The sequence below is a fragment of the Anolis carolinensis genome, chromosome 4 (assembly GCF_035594765.1).
Source record: "Anolis carolinensis isolate JA03-04 chromosome 4, rAnoCar3.1.pri, whole genome shotgun sequence".
Taxonomy (NCBI): Eukaryota; Metazoa; Chordata; class Lepidosauria; order Squamata; family Dactyloidae; genus Anolis; species Anolis carolinensis.
In genome coordinates, this window is record NC_085844.1 from 215,635,066 (window position 1) to 215,649,391 (window position 14,326).

General features: G+C 42.8%; 1 protein-coding gene across 8 annotated transcripts in view; it reads left to right on the forward strand.

Moving 5' to 3' along the window:
* Positions 1 to 6,084: 6,084 nt before the first annotated feature.
* Positions 6,085 to 14,326, forward strand: part of tox2 (TOX high mobility group box family member 2) — a 281,333-nt gene continuing 273,091 nt past the window's right edge. For 4 of the 8 annotated variants that reach the window (XM_008109977.3, XM_008109978.3, XM_003220483.4 and 1 more), the window contains exon 1: positions 6,088 to 6,307. In XM_008109977.3, coding sequence (XP_008108184.1) covers positions 6,206 to 6,307 — 102 coding nt within the window. In that variant the 5' untranslated portion in view covers positions 6,088 to 6,205. Of the gene's footprint in view, positions 6,308 to 6,897; positions 7,295 to 14,326 lie in introns of those variants that run through there. The other 4 variants (XM_008109976.3, XM_008109983.3, XM_062978787.1 and 1 more) reach the window with 3 other exon arrangements.

Sequence of the window (14,326 nt, forward strand, 5' to 3'; positions counted from 1 at the left end):
TTTTGTTGTTGTTGTTGTTGTTTACTTACAGTATGAAAGGCTTACCAAACCTTGTTGCTTCATTTCACATGTGCATATTGTTAGTTTTGGATTAAAAGGTAAATGGTTGTTGTTGTTATGAGAAACATACTCTTGCTCTTCACCTACAGTGTTTATTGAGGAATATCTGTGTTGCCTGAAAAGAACACAGCTACAATTGGAAAAGTGGGGTTCTCGCAAACTCTCGCTATTTATATTTACAATCAATATTTTAAACAGCACATTGTCACAGAATAGCTGTGACAGTTTCTTACACCTCCATTAATGGATAACAAATGTTCTGTTTCTGTTAATTTTTTTAACATACATAGGGCAGGTCTTTCATTTTTGTGCCAAAAGGCAACCTGGATGAGTAAAATCAATAAAAGGCTATAAAGAATGGAGTGTATTGAACAGAAAATGTGATGCCAAACTTAGAGAAATTAATTTGTGAACTTTATATGGAAGAAGAGTTTGAAGGTAGAGCCAGGGGACAAGGATGACCCAACAATTAGGAAGAATCAGGCAACTGGATTCGATAGATCAGTGACAAGAGCACCCCTGGACTATTTTAACTGGTGTGTCCAGTGGTTTCTCTGAAAAGGAAGGGCAGTGTGACATGCTCTACACAATGTGGCATATACTATATTCACTGAGGACCTCATCACATTGACTTCTCCGTCCTAGGAAGGTTCCAGGATGGAGACCACCAGAGCCCTTCACACAATGCAGGGCTACTTCTGCTAGGGCTCTATTCTGGAAGCATCCCAGGGCAGAGCCCAGGGAACATGGGAGGCCTTGAATGGTGGGAGAAACTGGGTGGTGACATTTCCCCCATGTGATGAATGGTGAATGACTGTGTCTAAATCACCTCTTTCTCTCCCAATCTTTGTTTAGGATGTCAAGAGAGAGACATATTGTTCTTGACAAAGGTCTGAATACTGACGTGCTGAGGATGTTTGAAATTAGGTTATGCACCTCAAGAAATTAGGTCAACGGCTGCATTCAGTTCTATACCACAGGTTGCCCACCCATTTTTATTGTTAACTGCTATCAAGTCAACTTCAACTTATGGTGACCCTATGATTTAAGCACCTCAAAGTCATCATATCATCAACTGCCCTGCTCAGTTATTGCAGATTCAGGGACATGGTCTCCTGATTGATTCTATCCACCCGCAATGTGGTCCTTCTTTTTTCCTACTGCCTTTGCCTTATCAAGCATTGTATTCTTTTCTAATGGGTCCCATCTTCTCATGATATGGCCAAAGTATGACAATCTCTAGTCATCTTGGCTTCTAGGAAAAGTTCAGAGTTGAATCAATTTCTTTGTTTTATTAGCACTCCATGGTATTTATCTTTTCTAGCACCACCTCCAAATTAGTTTATTTTTTCTTTCAAGCTTGTTCAACTTTCACAACATAATGAAGAAATTGGAAATATGATGGCATGGACAATTTGACTTTATTAGTCAATGTTATATCTTTACACTTCAGGATTTTGTCTATTTTTCATAGCTGCTTTTACAAATCCCAGTTTCACCTATTCTAAGCAGAGAAAAATACAATTGATTTAAGGTACAGTATATATCTATTCAATCTACATCTCCCTGTTATTAACACTATTGCCTTCTATTATTCAAGATCAATGTGAATCACAAAATGAGCTCATGTTAGCCCCACTAAAGCATGAATCAATTCACTGTATTTTAGGGGCAGGCTCTTGTGTGTCCCTAATTTACATAGGAAGCTAGGCTTTCACTTTGTCAATTTAGTTACACAGCATAAAGTCAAACAGACAAGTTATGGCCTTCTAATTGCACATAAGCAGCCACATAGATAAAATCAATTTATTTCTGCACAATATGTTTTATGATCGTAATATATTTGTAAATTTCTTAGAAAAGTCATAATTCACAATTATCCTAGCCCTCTAAAAAAATTTAAATTAAAAATAGACATTAAATATATATTAGCAGTTATAATAGTCTGCAAAGTATCTCTGAACACACCTAATATACTTAACCCAATTACAAGCTGATTCAAGTATTAAAAATCATGCAATTCATTGTTTAAATTGGTAACTATTTGTGACAGTCGCCCACCCACTGATCCAGAGTTTGTTACTTTAAGATTAGATCCTATTACTTCATTCAATCTCACATTTCCCTTTAGTATACTTCCTAAGACTGATATGGCCAATACCTTGGATTAGCTAAAGCTTCTATCCTTTCCATGGCATAAACGTTGACTTCCTTTTCTTGACAAACGTCTTCCATGCCTTCCTCTGTTTTTAATTGCTGGTACATTTATTTCCTTATCTTTGAGACAAGGCTTCTGTTCCTCTTAGTAGATTTTCAGCTGTATCTCTTTGCTGCAATGTTCCAGGAACTTTTCCCTGCCCCCATGTTTCATATACTCATTCAGTGCACCTTTGTATCTAACTTTTTATTTATTTGTTCCATTTCTCCATAACTAAGGAGAACTAAGCAAGAACTAATGTCCTGTATTGATTAAGCTTTCAAAAATAGGTTTTGTCCACTCCTTTTTTGGCATCAAATATGAAGTCTTGCCAGTTATAATAAAAATTCAGGTACCACTTCATTTCTGCCACATGTCAACACACATAAATAGTTCCTAATTCCAACTGTTTTACTAATACTCATATTTCTGCACCATGTTCTTGAAAACTGAAAAGAGGTTTTACAACACTCTCAGAGGAGCTGGAAACCAGCATACAAGACTAAACAATTCCCTATAAGACTCATTGTAAAGCAGGTTATCTGACTGTAGAATGTGCCTCTTATTTCATCAGTCATACCTTCTTCCTCTTTCACTTCCTGCAGCAATCCATTGCTAGATAAAGGCCCCTCACTATGACTGTACAGTTTTCTGAGAAACCTAAACTGGCAGTGAATGTATCAATCATTTCATCTTCTGAAGGCAATTATTCCCCACTGCCTCTATTTTTTTTAAAATAAAAACATTTATTTTATTTATTTATTTACCATATTTGTACCCCACCCTTCTCAACCCCAAGGGAGACTCAGAGCGGCTTCACATATCTGCAGCAATTCAATGCCTCAAAAACATACAATTGGTAAAACACCTACATTAAAAACAGAGAATAAAAACAAATAAAAACAGTGACATCCATTATTAAAATCACATAATCCAAAGTTATAGTCCAGGGCCATTTATTGTGACTGCCATTGTCATTTCTGAACGTTTGTGGTGACCTTAAGACTTTTTCATGTCTTCAGTGGTCGCTCATGAGCAAAACTGAATCAAAGTGTTGTAGAGGGAGTGATGGAAAACCTGGCATTTCCATGGTTGGTTCTTGAAGATAAGATGATTTGGGCTCTTCCTCTCTTCCAATGTTCACCCACAAAAATAATACTTGAAGGAGACTGTCTATAGACCAGTGCTGGTCTGTGAGGCTTTGCCACCCCAAGTTTCCAGGAAAGAAAGAAGGAGTTGAAGTCAATAAGCACAAAAATGGCTGCTAGTCTCAAGCAGTGGGAAGAATACCTTGCTAGTCCTCCACATAAGATAGTTTAGGAACTCTATGAAGCTGCTGTGAAGAGTGAGAGGGAAACATCTGTTCTGCTGAGAGACAAGCTCCTGTTGACTTCTGCTCTCACTGAACTGCTTGCCTCCTATCCTCTCATTGTAAGAACAGTTAGTTTTAAGGACAGCAAATTGAAGGCCAGAAGAGGCAATCTGAATCAAATCCCTTTCTGTTGTGAGATTTGGAGCAGGTCATGGGGTTGAAGGAATCTCCCATCCACCACCTTATTTCTGAGGATGATAGGACCTTAGCTGGTTCTGTGAGACTGGGGCTTCCCATAGATTCTGCTTTGCCTCCTGTGTGCAACTCTTGCTGTTTCCTCTGAGTTGAAGAAGGCACCATTTGTGTTAGGGCAGGCAGTGCTGAATTTACCATTATGCCTAGATGTGTGTTAAGCACAGGGCTCCATCTTCCTGCCAAAACATTATGATGGATTTTACTTATGTGGTGCAATTTTAAATTTGAAGACCTTGTTTCAGAGTGATTCTAGACATAATTATAGAGTTGATAGCCTATGGGAGTGTGCCACAAAGCAAGCAGTGTAGATCTATGGGGCCTACCTCCTTCGGGGCCCAAGAAAAGGGAATCCTAACTTAACTAGCATGGGGCCTCATTTGTTAAAAATCTGGCACTGAGGACAGAAGTGTCAAACTAACTTTTATAGAGGGCCACATTAGCCTCCTTTTTCAGTCCAAGACTGACTCCACACTGTGTAGAATGTATGCAGTTTGTTATTTTCCATCTTCATTACTATGATACTTCATCGTGTTGATGGGAAGCTTCCCACTGGAGTGGAAATTATCTATCGGACAGATGGCAAGCTATTTAACCTCAGCAGACTGAAAGCCAAAACCAGGGTCACAACAACATGTTGTAGAACTCCAATATGCCGATAACATAATCTGTGCGCATTTAGAAGAAGAACCGCAAGCCACTCTATACACCTTTGCAGAAACATATGAGAAGCTCGGCCTCTCATTGAACATTGAGAAAACTAAAGTGCTCTTCCAGGAGGCACCAGACAATCCCCTTGCAATGCCAGAAACAGAGCTTAATGGTGTACCATTAGAAAATGTTGACCATTTCTGCTACCTCTCCACAAAAGTCAACATTGACATTGAAATACAATACCACCTGAGCTCTGCAAGTGCAGCATTTTTCCGAATGAAGAAGAGAGTGTTTGAGGATCGGGACATCTGTAGGGATACCAAGGTGCTTGCTTATAAAGCTATTGTCCTCTCAACTCTGTTATATGCCTGCAAAATGTGTACCATCTACAGACATCACATTCAACTCCTGGAATGATTCCATCAGCGTTGCCTCCGAAACATCCTGCAAATCTCTTGGGAAGACAGGCGAACAAATGTCAGCATTCTGGAAGTAGGAAAGACCACCAGCACTGAAGCGATGCTCCTATGCCATCAACTCTGCTGGACTGGCCACGTTGTCCGAATGCCCGATCACCGTCTCCCAAAGCAGTTCCTATACTCCCAACTCAGGAATGGAAAATGGAATGTTGGGGGTCATGAAAAAGAGATTTAAAGATGGGCTCAAAGGTTACTTTTTGAACTGTGGCATAAACACTGAGAACCGGGAAGCCCTGGCCCTTGAGCATTCTAACCAGAGGTCAACTGTGACCAGCAGTGCTGTGGAATTTGAAGAGGCATGAATGGAGGACGAAAGGTAGAAACATGCCAAGAGGAAGGTGCGTCAAGCCAACCCTGATCGGGACCAGCTTCCACCTCACTGTGGAATAACATGTGGGTCAAGAATAGGGCTCTACAGTCACATAAGTATCCACCGCCGGGACACTACACTTGGAAAGCCATCATACTCGGACAAGGAGGGATTGCCTTAGTAAGAAAGTAAGAATGTATGTAGTTAGACCCCACTTGAGCTGCCAGGTCTTAATTCATGGAATCGGGGTTGTCCTCTGCCCAGCGCTCTTGGCCAGAGGACTTACAGACTTAGTCAAACTGCAGCCGGATGTTCCACAGCATTGAGCCAGGCCAGTTCAAGGGATGTCAGACTGCATTAATTCCTGAGTGCTGATGCTCACCCAGAACCCCTCCCTGAGAGTTGTAGCTCTTCTTCGGTGGGAGGGGGGGTGTATGTGGGCACGGAAGGGAGGAAGACTCCCGAGCCCCTTCCTTGTTCCCGTGGAGGAGCCAGGCGAGAATGTGCGGGATCTGCCCGGCCTGGAAGGGGGCGAGGGGCGAGGGGGGGCGTTTCTTTGGGGGGCAGGCAGGCAAGTCCCAGGCGCGGCGCGGACCGATGTGTGTGTCTCTGCGGCCCGGGTGGGGTGGGTCCCGGCGCCTGTTGTGGGGGGGCTGGCCAGGCAGGTCCCGGGCTCGCCCTCGCCCTCCCCTCCGCCTCGGTGCCGGGAACAATAGAGTGCGCGAGCGAGGAGCCGGCTCTGGGCTGAGCGCCCTCCCTCCCTCCCTCCGCCCTCCTCCTCCTCCTCCTCTCCCCGCCTCCCTCCCTCCCTCCCTCCCTCCCTCCTCGCCCCACTCCCTGAGCCAGAGGCAGAGCCGCCGCCGCCGGAGGAGCCGGTTCCATGCCCGCCAGAGCCGCCTCTTCTCGCCTCCTCCTTCTCCCCCTCGGCGCTGAGTCCCGGCATGGACGTTAGGTTTTACCCTTCCGCCCCCACCGCCGTTGGTTCCTTGCCTGGGGCCGATCCCACTTGCTTGGGCCCCCTGGACTATTACCATTGCAACAAGGTACTGCCGAGGGAGAGCGAGAAAGAAAAGAAAGAGCGAGCGAGCGGGGAGGGAGGGCTGCTGGGGGTCTGAGGAGGGAGGGAGGGGGGAGCGAGCGAGGGCAGGAGCGGGAGCGCGCCCCTCTTTCTCTACAGTGGGCCCTCCCTCTTCGCCTTCCCTCTCTGGGACTGGCGCACCTTTTGCCCCGCGCGGGGGGAGCTCTCGCTCACCCGGGCCTTTGCGTTGCTCGGCTTGGCTTTGGGGTCGGACTTGTCACCGAAGGCTGCCTCCAAAACGTCCCTCCCTCCCTCCCTCCCTCGGTTTGAAAAGTCCGGAGGGAGCGCAAACGGGTCAGCAAGTCGCTCTTGCCGCAACTTGTCGCCCCAAAGTCCCAGCTCTCGATGGAGAGGGAGGGGAGGGGAGGGAAAGGAGGGAAGGGGATGGACGCGAGCGAGAGCCCTGGATCCAGACGGGAGGGAGTCTGAAACTTCTCCTCCGGGGAGCCAAGTGTGGAAGGAGGGAGGGAGGAAAGGGACAGCGAGAGAGCGAGAGAGAGAGCGGCAGCACATCCGACAGGAGGGAATTTCAAAAGTGTTTTAACTTCAGGGCGCCCAGGCTGCTGCTGCTGCTGCTGCTGCTGCTTCCTCGCTGGCTTGGGAGCTGCTGCTGCTGCGTCGAGGCCGTCCTGGTTCCCATCTTGGAAGCCGAGGCGAGGGGTATTTAGGGCGGGCTGGGAGGGGAGGGAGAGGAGGAGGAGGAGGAGGGAGGAGAGAGGCAGTTGGCTCTCCATCGCGGCGTCACTCCAGACCCCGGATCAGACCTCTCAGTTTTGGCAAACATCCTGAGCGAGAGGGAGAGCGCGCGCGTCCGGACCCGCATGTGTTTGTGGAGGAAGAGTTGCGTGGACTCGTGGAAACACCGCTGGGGCTGAAGCGGGTTGTTTTCGCTCGCCCGCCTGGCAATGCTCTGTGTTGGACAATGTATAGGCTAGGGGAGAAACGGGTCAGAGTGAGTATCTTCTGTTTATTTGATCCTCCTCTTGTTCAGATGTTGGCCAGGCTCACTGCGCACACGCTTGGGTTTGGCCCTGTGCTCATTGTGGTTGCAACTTCATCGGTGTTGGCGTGGTTGCTTTGCTTCTTCCCTCCCGAGTCCAGCGGCAGGTCCTTGTCCCCGAGTTGTCAACCCTCGCCCCCTCCTCCGCCTTCCGCCAACACAATGACTTCTGTTAAAAGCAACAGAGGGGACCGGGTGATGTATATTTCATAAGATCTACGGCACAGCATGAGAACCTCTCTCTAACCTAGATTTGTCTATTTGCCGTTGAAAGGAAGCTTACTCGTTTAAAGTGTGTGTGTTTGTGTGTGTGTGTGCGCGAGAGAGAGGGAAGGAGGGGGGCATTTGCAAGAGGGTCTTTGGGGGTGCAGAGAAGAACAAGAGAATCCAAACAGCCACTGGGTCGGAGCTTTGCTGCAAGTCCCAACCTTTGCAGAGCCACATTATTATTTTATTGAATTCATAACTCAGTTGATTTTTTTTTGAAATTGTATTTCACCAGGCCATGTGTGTTATATTGATATTTTAAACAAGTTTGCCATTTTGGAAAAGTAAACACAGTTGCAGGCTGTTTTGTCTCCAGGATATTTTGTTTTTATTTCCGTGCTTTATTTTAAGGTAACTTGCTTGGAAAGGCTGAAGCATCTCCACTCTCTATCAACAATATATGAGTTTATAAACATTCACCACGGGTTCATATTAGGTACAATAGTGATTGATTCCATATAGTATTATATGAACATTTACACAACTTTTGTTGTTTATTTGTCAGTCACTTCCAACGTTTCTTGACCTCGTGAACTAGCCCACGCCAGAGCGTAGGAGACCCCAGTGGCGCAATGGGTTAAACCATTGTGCCGGTTGGACTGCTGACCTGAAGGTTGGGTTGCTGACCCGAAGGTTACCAGTTCAAATGCAAGGAGATGAGCTCCCTCTGTCAGCTCCCCATGCGGGGACATGAGAGAAGCCTCCCACAAGGATGGTAAAACATCAAAACAGCCTGGCATCCCCCGGGCAATGTCTTTGCAGGCAGCCAATTCTCTCACACCAGAAGCAACTTGCAGTTTCTCAAGTCACTCCTAACCTGAAAAAAACAAAATAGCCAAATTTTTCAAAACACTATTAAGCCAAAGTAAGAATTTTAGAATATGTATCATATAGTTAGGAAACTAGTAGTTTTTGAAGTATGCTGTAGTGTCTTAACTTCTATTGGAACAAATGTCTACATTTCATTTTCAGAGGATCCGTTGCTAACACCCAGGACAGATTGGATCTCTGGTAATATACAAAGCAAAAACAGACTTGGGAGAAAATTTAACTGTCTTCTAAAATTCTGTATTATTTTTAGAAGCACAAATATTGAAAATAATATTATCATTTATTTATTTTTATCCCACTTCTCTCCCACAAATGGGACTCAAAGAGGCGTACATAAGACCGCAACAGGTACATAATACATAATACAAAACCCCTCATCCCACAACTCAACATATAAACAATAAAACACATTGAATAAACCCAAATTACAATATTTCATTTATATTATATTTGTTCATACAAAAAGTTAGAATATCAGCATTGCAACTGGAATTCTCAACAGAAAGAGGTAAATGCAAGAAGTCTTAAGAACTATGGTGTTTAATGGAAGCTGGAAGTGGAAGTATGATGCACCTGTCCAAACCTGACCTCTGTTAGGCCACTGAGGAAACATTTTTCAGAGCGGGGACTAAGATATGTGTACATACTGAGCAGGCATTTGCTGAAAATTATTAATGCACCCTTTTGCAAAAGTCTGCTTCTTACAAAGGTACAAGAAACTCCCAGACAGCAAGAGTGCTGTAAAGTTCTTGTATCAGTTTCTCAGATAAAACACATTCCAAATATGATTGACTAACAAGAGTCTGAATGAGCATATACAAAATACTGACCACTGCCACCAGGTGCTGCTGTTGTCGCTGTTACCAAGTGTTAAAGCAAGAGGCAGAAAAGAGGAAAAAATGTTAAAGAAGTACTTAACATCCACACACACACACATCATCTATACATTCAGATACTGTTTTGATAATCAGAATGTGCTGAATGTACCACTGCTGATGGAGTAAACCTTTCATTATAGAAAATAAGAAAAGAAAGTAGGATTGCAGTGCCATCTCAGAGGCCCGTTATTCTCCTCCATTCATGTGTCCTCTATACTCTATAGAGATAAGGTCCTAAAACAGGAGTTGGAAATCTACTTTTCACAGAGGGTTGCATTCTCTCAGGGATAATCTGCCATGGGTTGTATGCAGATGGTGGGATGAATGACTAAGGTAGATGTGAGTGCTTATCTTGTAGAAGAAGACTGAAAGGTGGGTGACATAAAACTATATCTGAAAGGTATATCTGAAAGGATGTAATGTTGAAGATGAAGGAAGCTTTTTTTCTGTTGTTGCAGAAACTAAAATGAGAACTAATGGATTTAACATTATAGGAAAAGAGATTAGAAGAATGTATTTTATTGTAAAAGGTGTTGAACAGTTTCTCCTTGGTGGATGGAGGACTTTCCATTTTGGAGGTCTTTAAACAGCAGTTGGGTGGGCACCTTGCAGGAATGTTTCAGTTATGTATTCCTGCATGGCAGGGAATTGGATTAGAAGGTGCGTACGATCCCTTCCAACTTTCTTGTTCTGAGATTCTGTTCTCCTTCCGTGTCCCTCAGACCAACAGAGGAGAGATTGCTCATCTTTCCAAATGGTCTGGATTTGGAAGAGGGTTTCCCTCTCACCCTCCTTTCATGGTTGTGTTTGTTTTGCTTTTCTCCTCATTGTTTTTCCTTCCTTCCCTTTGGGATTGTATCCTGGCCATGAAATTAGCTGGGGATCTTCAGGTTGCTTGTAGAAGCTCTAAGGTGTATTTCCCAAATAGCAGTTTTATCCCACCAACTATAAATTTTGCTATTTTGCTAAATGCCAAAGGCATGGATTATAGATAATTTGCATCCCAAATTGATCATAGTTCGAGAAATATAGGGAATACAAAGTGTGTGTTGCAGGAAGAAGGAGTTGGGCAGTCAGAGTTTTCTAGGAAAATCCTCAAGGAATTCAGCGGTTCCTCTAGACGGCTGTTATGAAAGAAATGAGATGTTTCAGTGAGATCTTAACAGAAGAGGGGAAAGGCTAGGGGTGTGTTTGTGGTTGCTGACTCTGTCCTTACTTACTTGAGAGTTTGGAAGAGTCGGGGCAACCTCCGTGTTCTATAATTAAAGGATAATTTCAGCTTGGAGTAGATGATTGCAGGAACAACTACTTATTTGCTTTTCCTTCTTCAGAAGATCAAAGCTGGAAAAGTTACAGTGTAATTTTTCAGGCCCCATAACTGAAGTACCTCTCCATGGGTTCTTTTGGGAGTGGGTGGAGAAATCCTATGGGAGGAAAGATTGTGTTCAGCAGCAAGCACCCAGTGTATAAATAGCTAAAATGGAGGGTTGGACTGAAGCTCTGCATTTATTGTCCATGAGCCAGTTGATGTTTCTGATGCAGTCAGTCAGCTTGCAGAGGGAACACTATTTAGCTCAAAGCATCCTGAAATGTTAATGTAATTGTTTTGTGCACTTACCGAACATGATATTGTTATCATGAGATTTCCCATCTCATTTGTGCACTGCAGCAAGCCACAGTCGCTTTTTACAACCACTGAAGTACTTGTTGTACATCAGCATTTTCATCTTAAAAGGATCAGGGTGTTTACAAATAGGGCTTGTCTAATGTCTGCATGAATATTCAGTTATATACTGTTTGCTGTTCTCTGGGGTACAGTAAGGTTTTTGCTCGGAACAGTTGTGGAGATGCTAATATAACAATGGTGGTCAATGAGGTGAGCTATAAACCTGGAAAATTGGGTCTTAATTGTATCTTAGCTATAAACTTAGATAAGCAGTTATTCAGCCTTTAATCTGTAATATGCAGTTAATAATTTTGACCTATCTTGCAGGGTTCTTGTGAGGATTATTGAGCTTTGTGAATATACTTGGACACTTAATTTTTTTAAAGAAACATTACATTTGTGACTACGTTCTTGTTATTGGAGTCCTATCTTTTGAGTGCAGCCATACAAAGAGGTTCAAAGAAGTGAATATAGTCTCATTTTTTTTAAAAAATACCCCACCAAATCTTATATTGTTTGCCTGGAGGTTGCAAATAATAGGTCCCAACTAAGTGACTCACTGAATATTGCTGGATTGCATCTCCCATTCCTGATTGTGTTGGTTGGGGCTGATGGAAGTTGCACTCCAAACTATCTGGAAGGTCACATGTTTCCTAGCCCTGGTAGCAACTTGCTGCATAGGTGACTATCTGGTTAAATGTCTGTTTTATTGGTTTGTGTACTAGCATTCAATACTATGTGCTAAACCCACTACATACAAAGTCAAGATATATTTACCATTCATGAAAGATCACTGTAGCTGCTAGTTAGTTTCTGAACTCCATTCAAAGTGTTTGCATTGACTTATAAAGTCCTACCAAACTGGAGGCAGGGCATTTGAAGGACTGTCTATTATGCTTTATATTCTTCTTTTGGTTTCAGTGTTTCTTCCCTTTGAATTTAAGTTGAAGACTATAGTAGATAGGGCATTCATTGTGAGAATTCCCTTTCCAGGAAGATTAGATGTATATGAACATCATTAGCATTTAGGTGCGAAATCCTTCTCTCTCCCCAATGTTTAGTGGCATTTGCATGATTAGCTTTATTGCATTGAGAAAGATTTAATGGTATCAAATTGTAGATTAGTGGTGCTATTAGCTGTCCTTTTTAATATAGCACTAATCCTGTATCTGTGGACCAGATATGGGAGTCATACTGTTTCATTTATACATGTCAAACAAAATATGCCCTTTCTATCCATTTTCTTGGTCCGTCATTGAGACTCTATGGTATTCATATCAGTAAAATAATTGTACCCACATGAAATCCCTCACAGATACAGGGACTGTACCATATTTTATTTTGTTAGTCATATTAGAGAACTTACTTTTTTTTGAAAAGCAGAATAACATTAATTTATTTCTTATTTATTTAAAGCGAACAGATTCTGTCACATTCTTCGGGCACTGTTTGTTCAAATTATTACAATGTGGCAAAGTAGCAACAGCAAAAACAACCACAAAATGACAATAATAACAGCAATAATAACTATGTGTGAATCAGTCCTTATTTTCCAGATAATTAATCCATATATGTAGATTCTTTGTTTTAGACTCATTTAAGTCAAAATATGAATCAAATGGTTAATGTAGATACTTTGAACTATATTTAGGATTCCTGTTGGGTTGTCTTTCTCCTTAATGTACATGCCACATGCTGAGAGATTTTGTTTTTCCCTGTTAAAGTCTGATATGCCAAGACTTGTGATAAAAATCAATAGAATGTATGTTCAATTTTTACTCTTTGTGTTGAAACCCCCCCTGTGAAAAAGGCTTTTAAGAAAGTGAAAAGAGTAGAAGTTTCAAATAGCCTTAAAAAAACTCACAATCCCATAAATCATATTATCCTGACAGGTAAATTATGCATTAGATCAGGGGTCCCCAAACTTTTTAAACAGGGGGCCGGTTCACGATCCTTCGGACCATTGGAGGGCCAGACTATAGTTAGCCACTGAGCAATAATAATAATAATAATAATAATAATAATAATAATAATAATAATGGTTGGAAGAGACCCTTTGGGCCATTGAGTCCAATCCCCTTCTGCCTTTGTGCACCAAAGCACTAGCAAAGCACCCCTGACAGATGGCCACCCAGCCTCAATGTTAATAATAATAATAATAATAATAATGTGATTTTGTGATACGAAATCCAGCATATCTATCTTGTTAATAATAATAATAATAATAATAATAATAATAATAATAAGGGTTGTAAGAGAAGAAGAGACCCCCTTGGGTCATTTAGTCCAACCCCCTTCTGCCCTTGTGCTGTGGGGGCCGGATAAATAGCTTCGATGGGCCGCATCCGGCCCCCGGGCCTTAGTTTGGGGACCCCTGCATTAGATACTTATGGCGAGTTCTGAATGTTTATACAACAGAAGGGCCCAGTTCTAAATTCCTTACTTGGCCAAAGGTGCCACTGAAGGAAGGAAATATAGAAGGATTCTTGTGTGGTTAAGGAATGTAGGGTCAGGGAATGGTGGTAAATGTATTATGCTGGTGCTCTGTTTTTTAAAATTATTATTAGTTTTGGAGAAAACTTGTAAAAGTAGCCTTAAAGTCTGTGGTTTTTCATTTGTAAACACACTGGCCTTTTGTTGTAGAAAGTGTAGATTTCATGCTGTATTTTCAAATATAAAAATGGTAAGGCATGATTATGTTTAAAACAACACACATGCCCACATTGAATAGTGAGAGTGTTATGTACTGCTTCATCTGCTAGGATGTTATTCAGGGCCACATAGGCTTAATAACTCATACTCACTATGGAGTCATTCCTGGCTGTCCCTATGATGTTCTGCAATTTACAGTGGTTATTAGAGATAAACCAGATTAACCCCTTTTACTCCTGTTTAGTTAGGAAGTGTTGGTGGATACTGTGTAGATCACCTGAAACTGTGCAGCTTTGGTACAGTGTGGACAGTGTAATTTGGATCGGTCCATTGTCTACAAGGGTCCCTGTGGCAGGGAAGAGGGGATGCATTGGGCCCATGTCACCACCATCACTACTACCAGACAGCTGCAAAGCTTCATGAGAGCTTCTGGCTGTTGTAGACGCTTTGTGTGACCAGGAAGAAGGAAGGGGGAATAATCCTTTCTCTTCTTGGTCATATGCCTACCTTGGCTGATATCAGCATGGGCCCCCATGATGGTGAGACTGTCTGGGCCATCCGGCAGCAGAGACAGTGATGTGGACAGTAAGGTGACAGTTCAGTGGGCCAAATGTGATCTTGGACCAGCTGGACCTTCTGGATTCTGACTTGCTACAGGTTCAGAATAGTGTGTTAGTGGCCGCCTCTGGA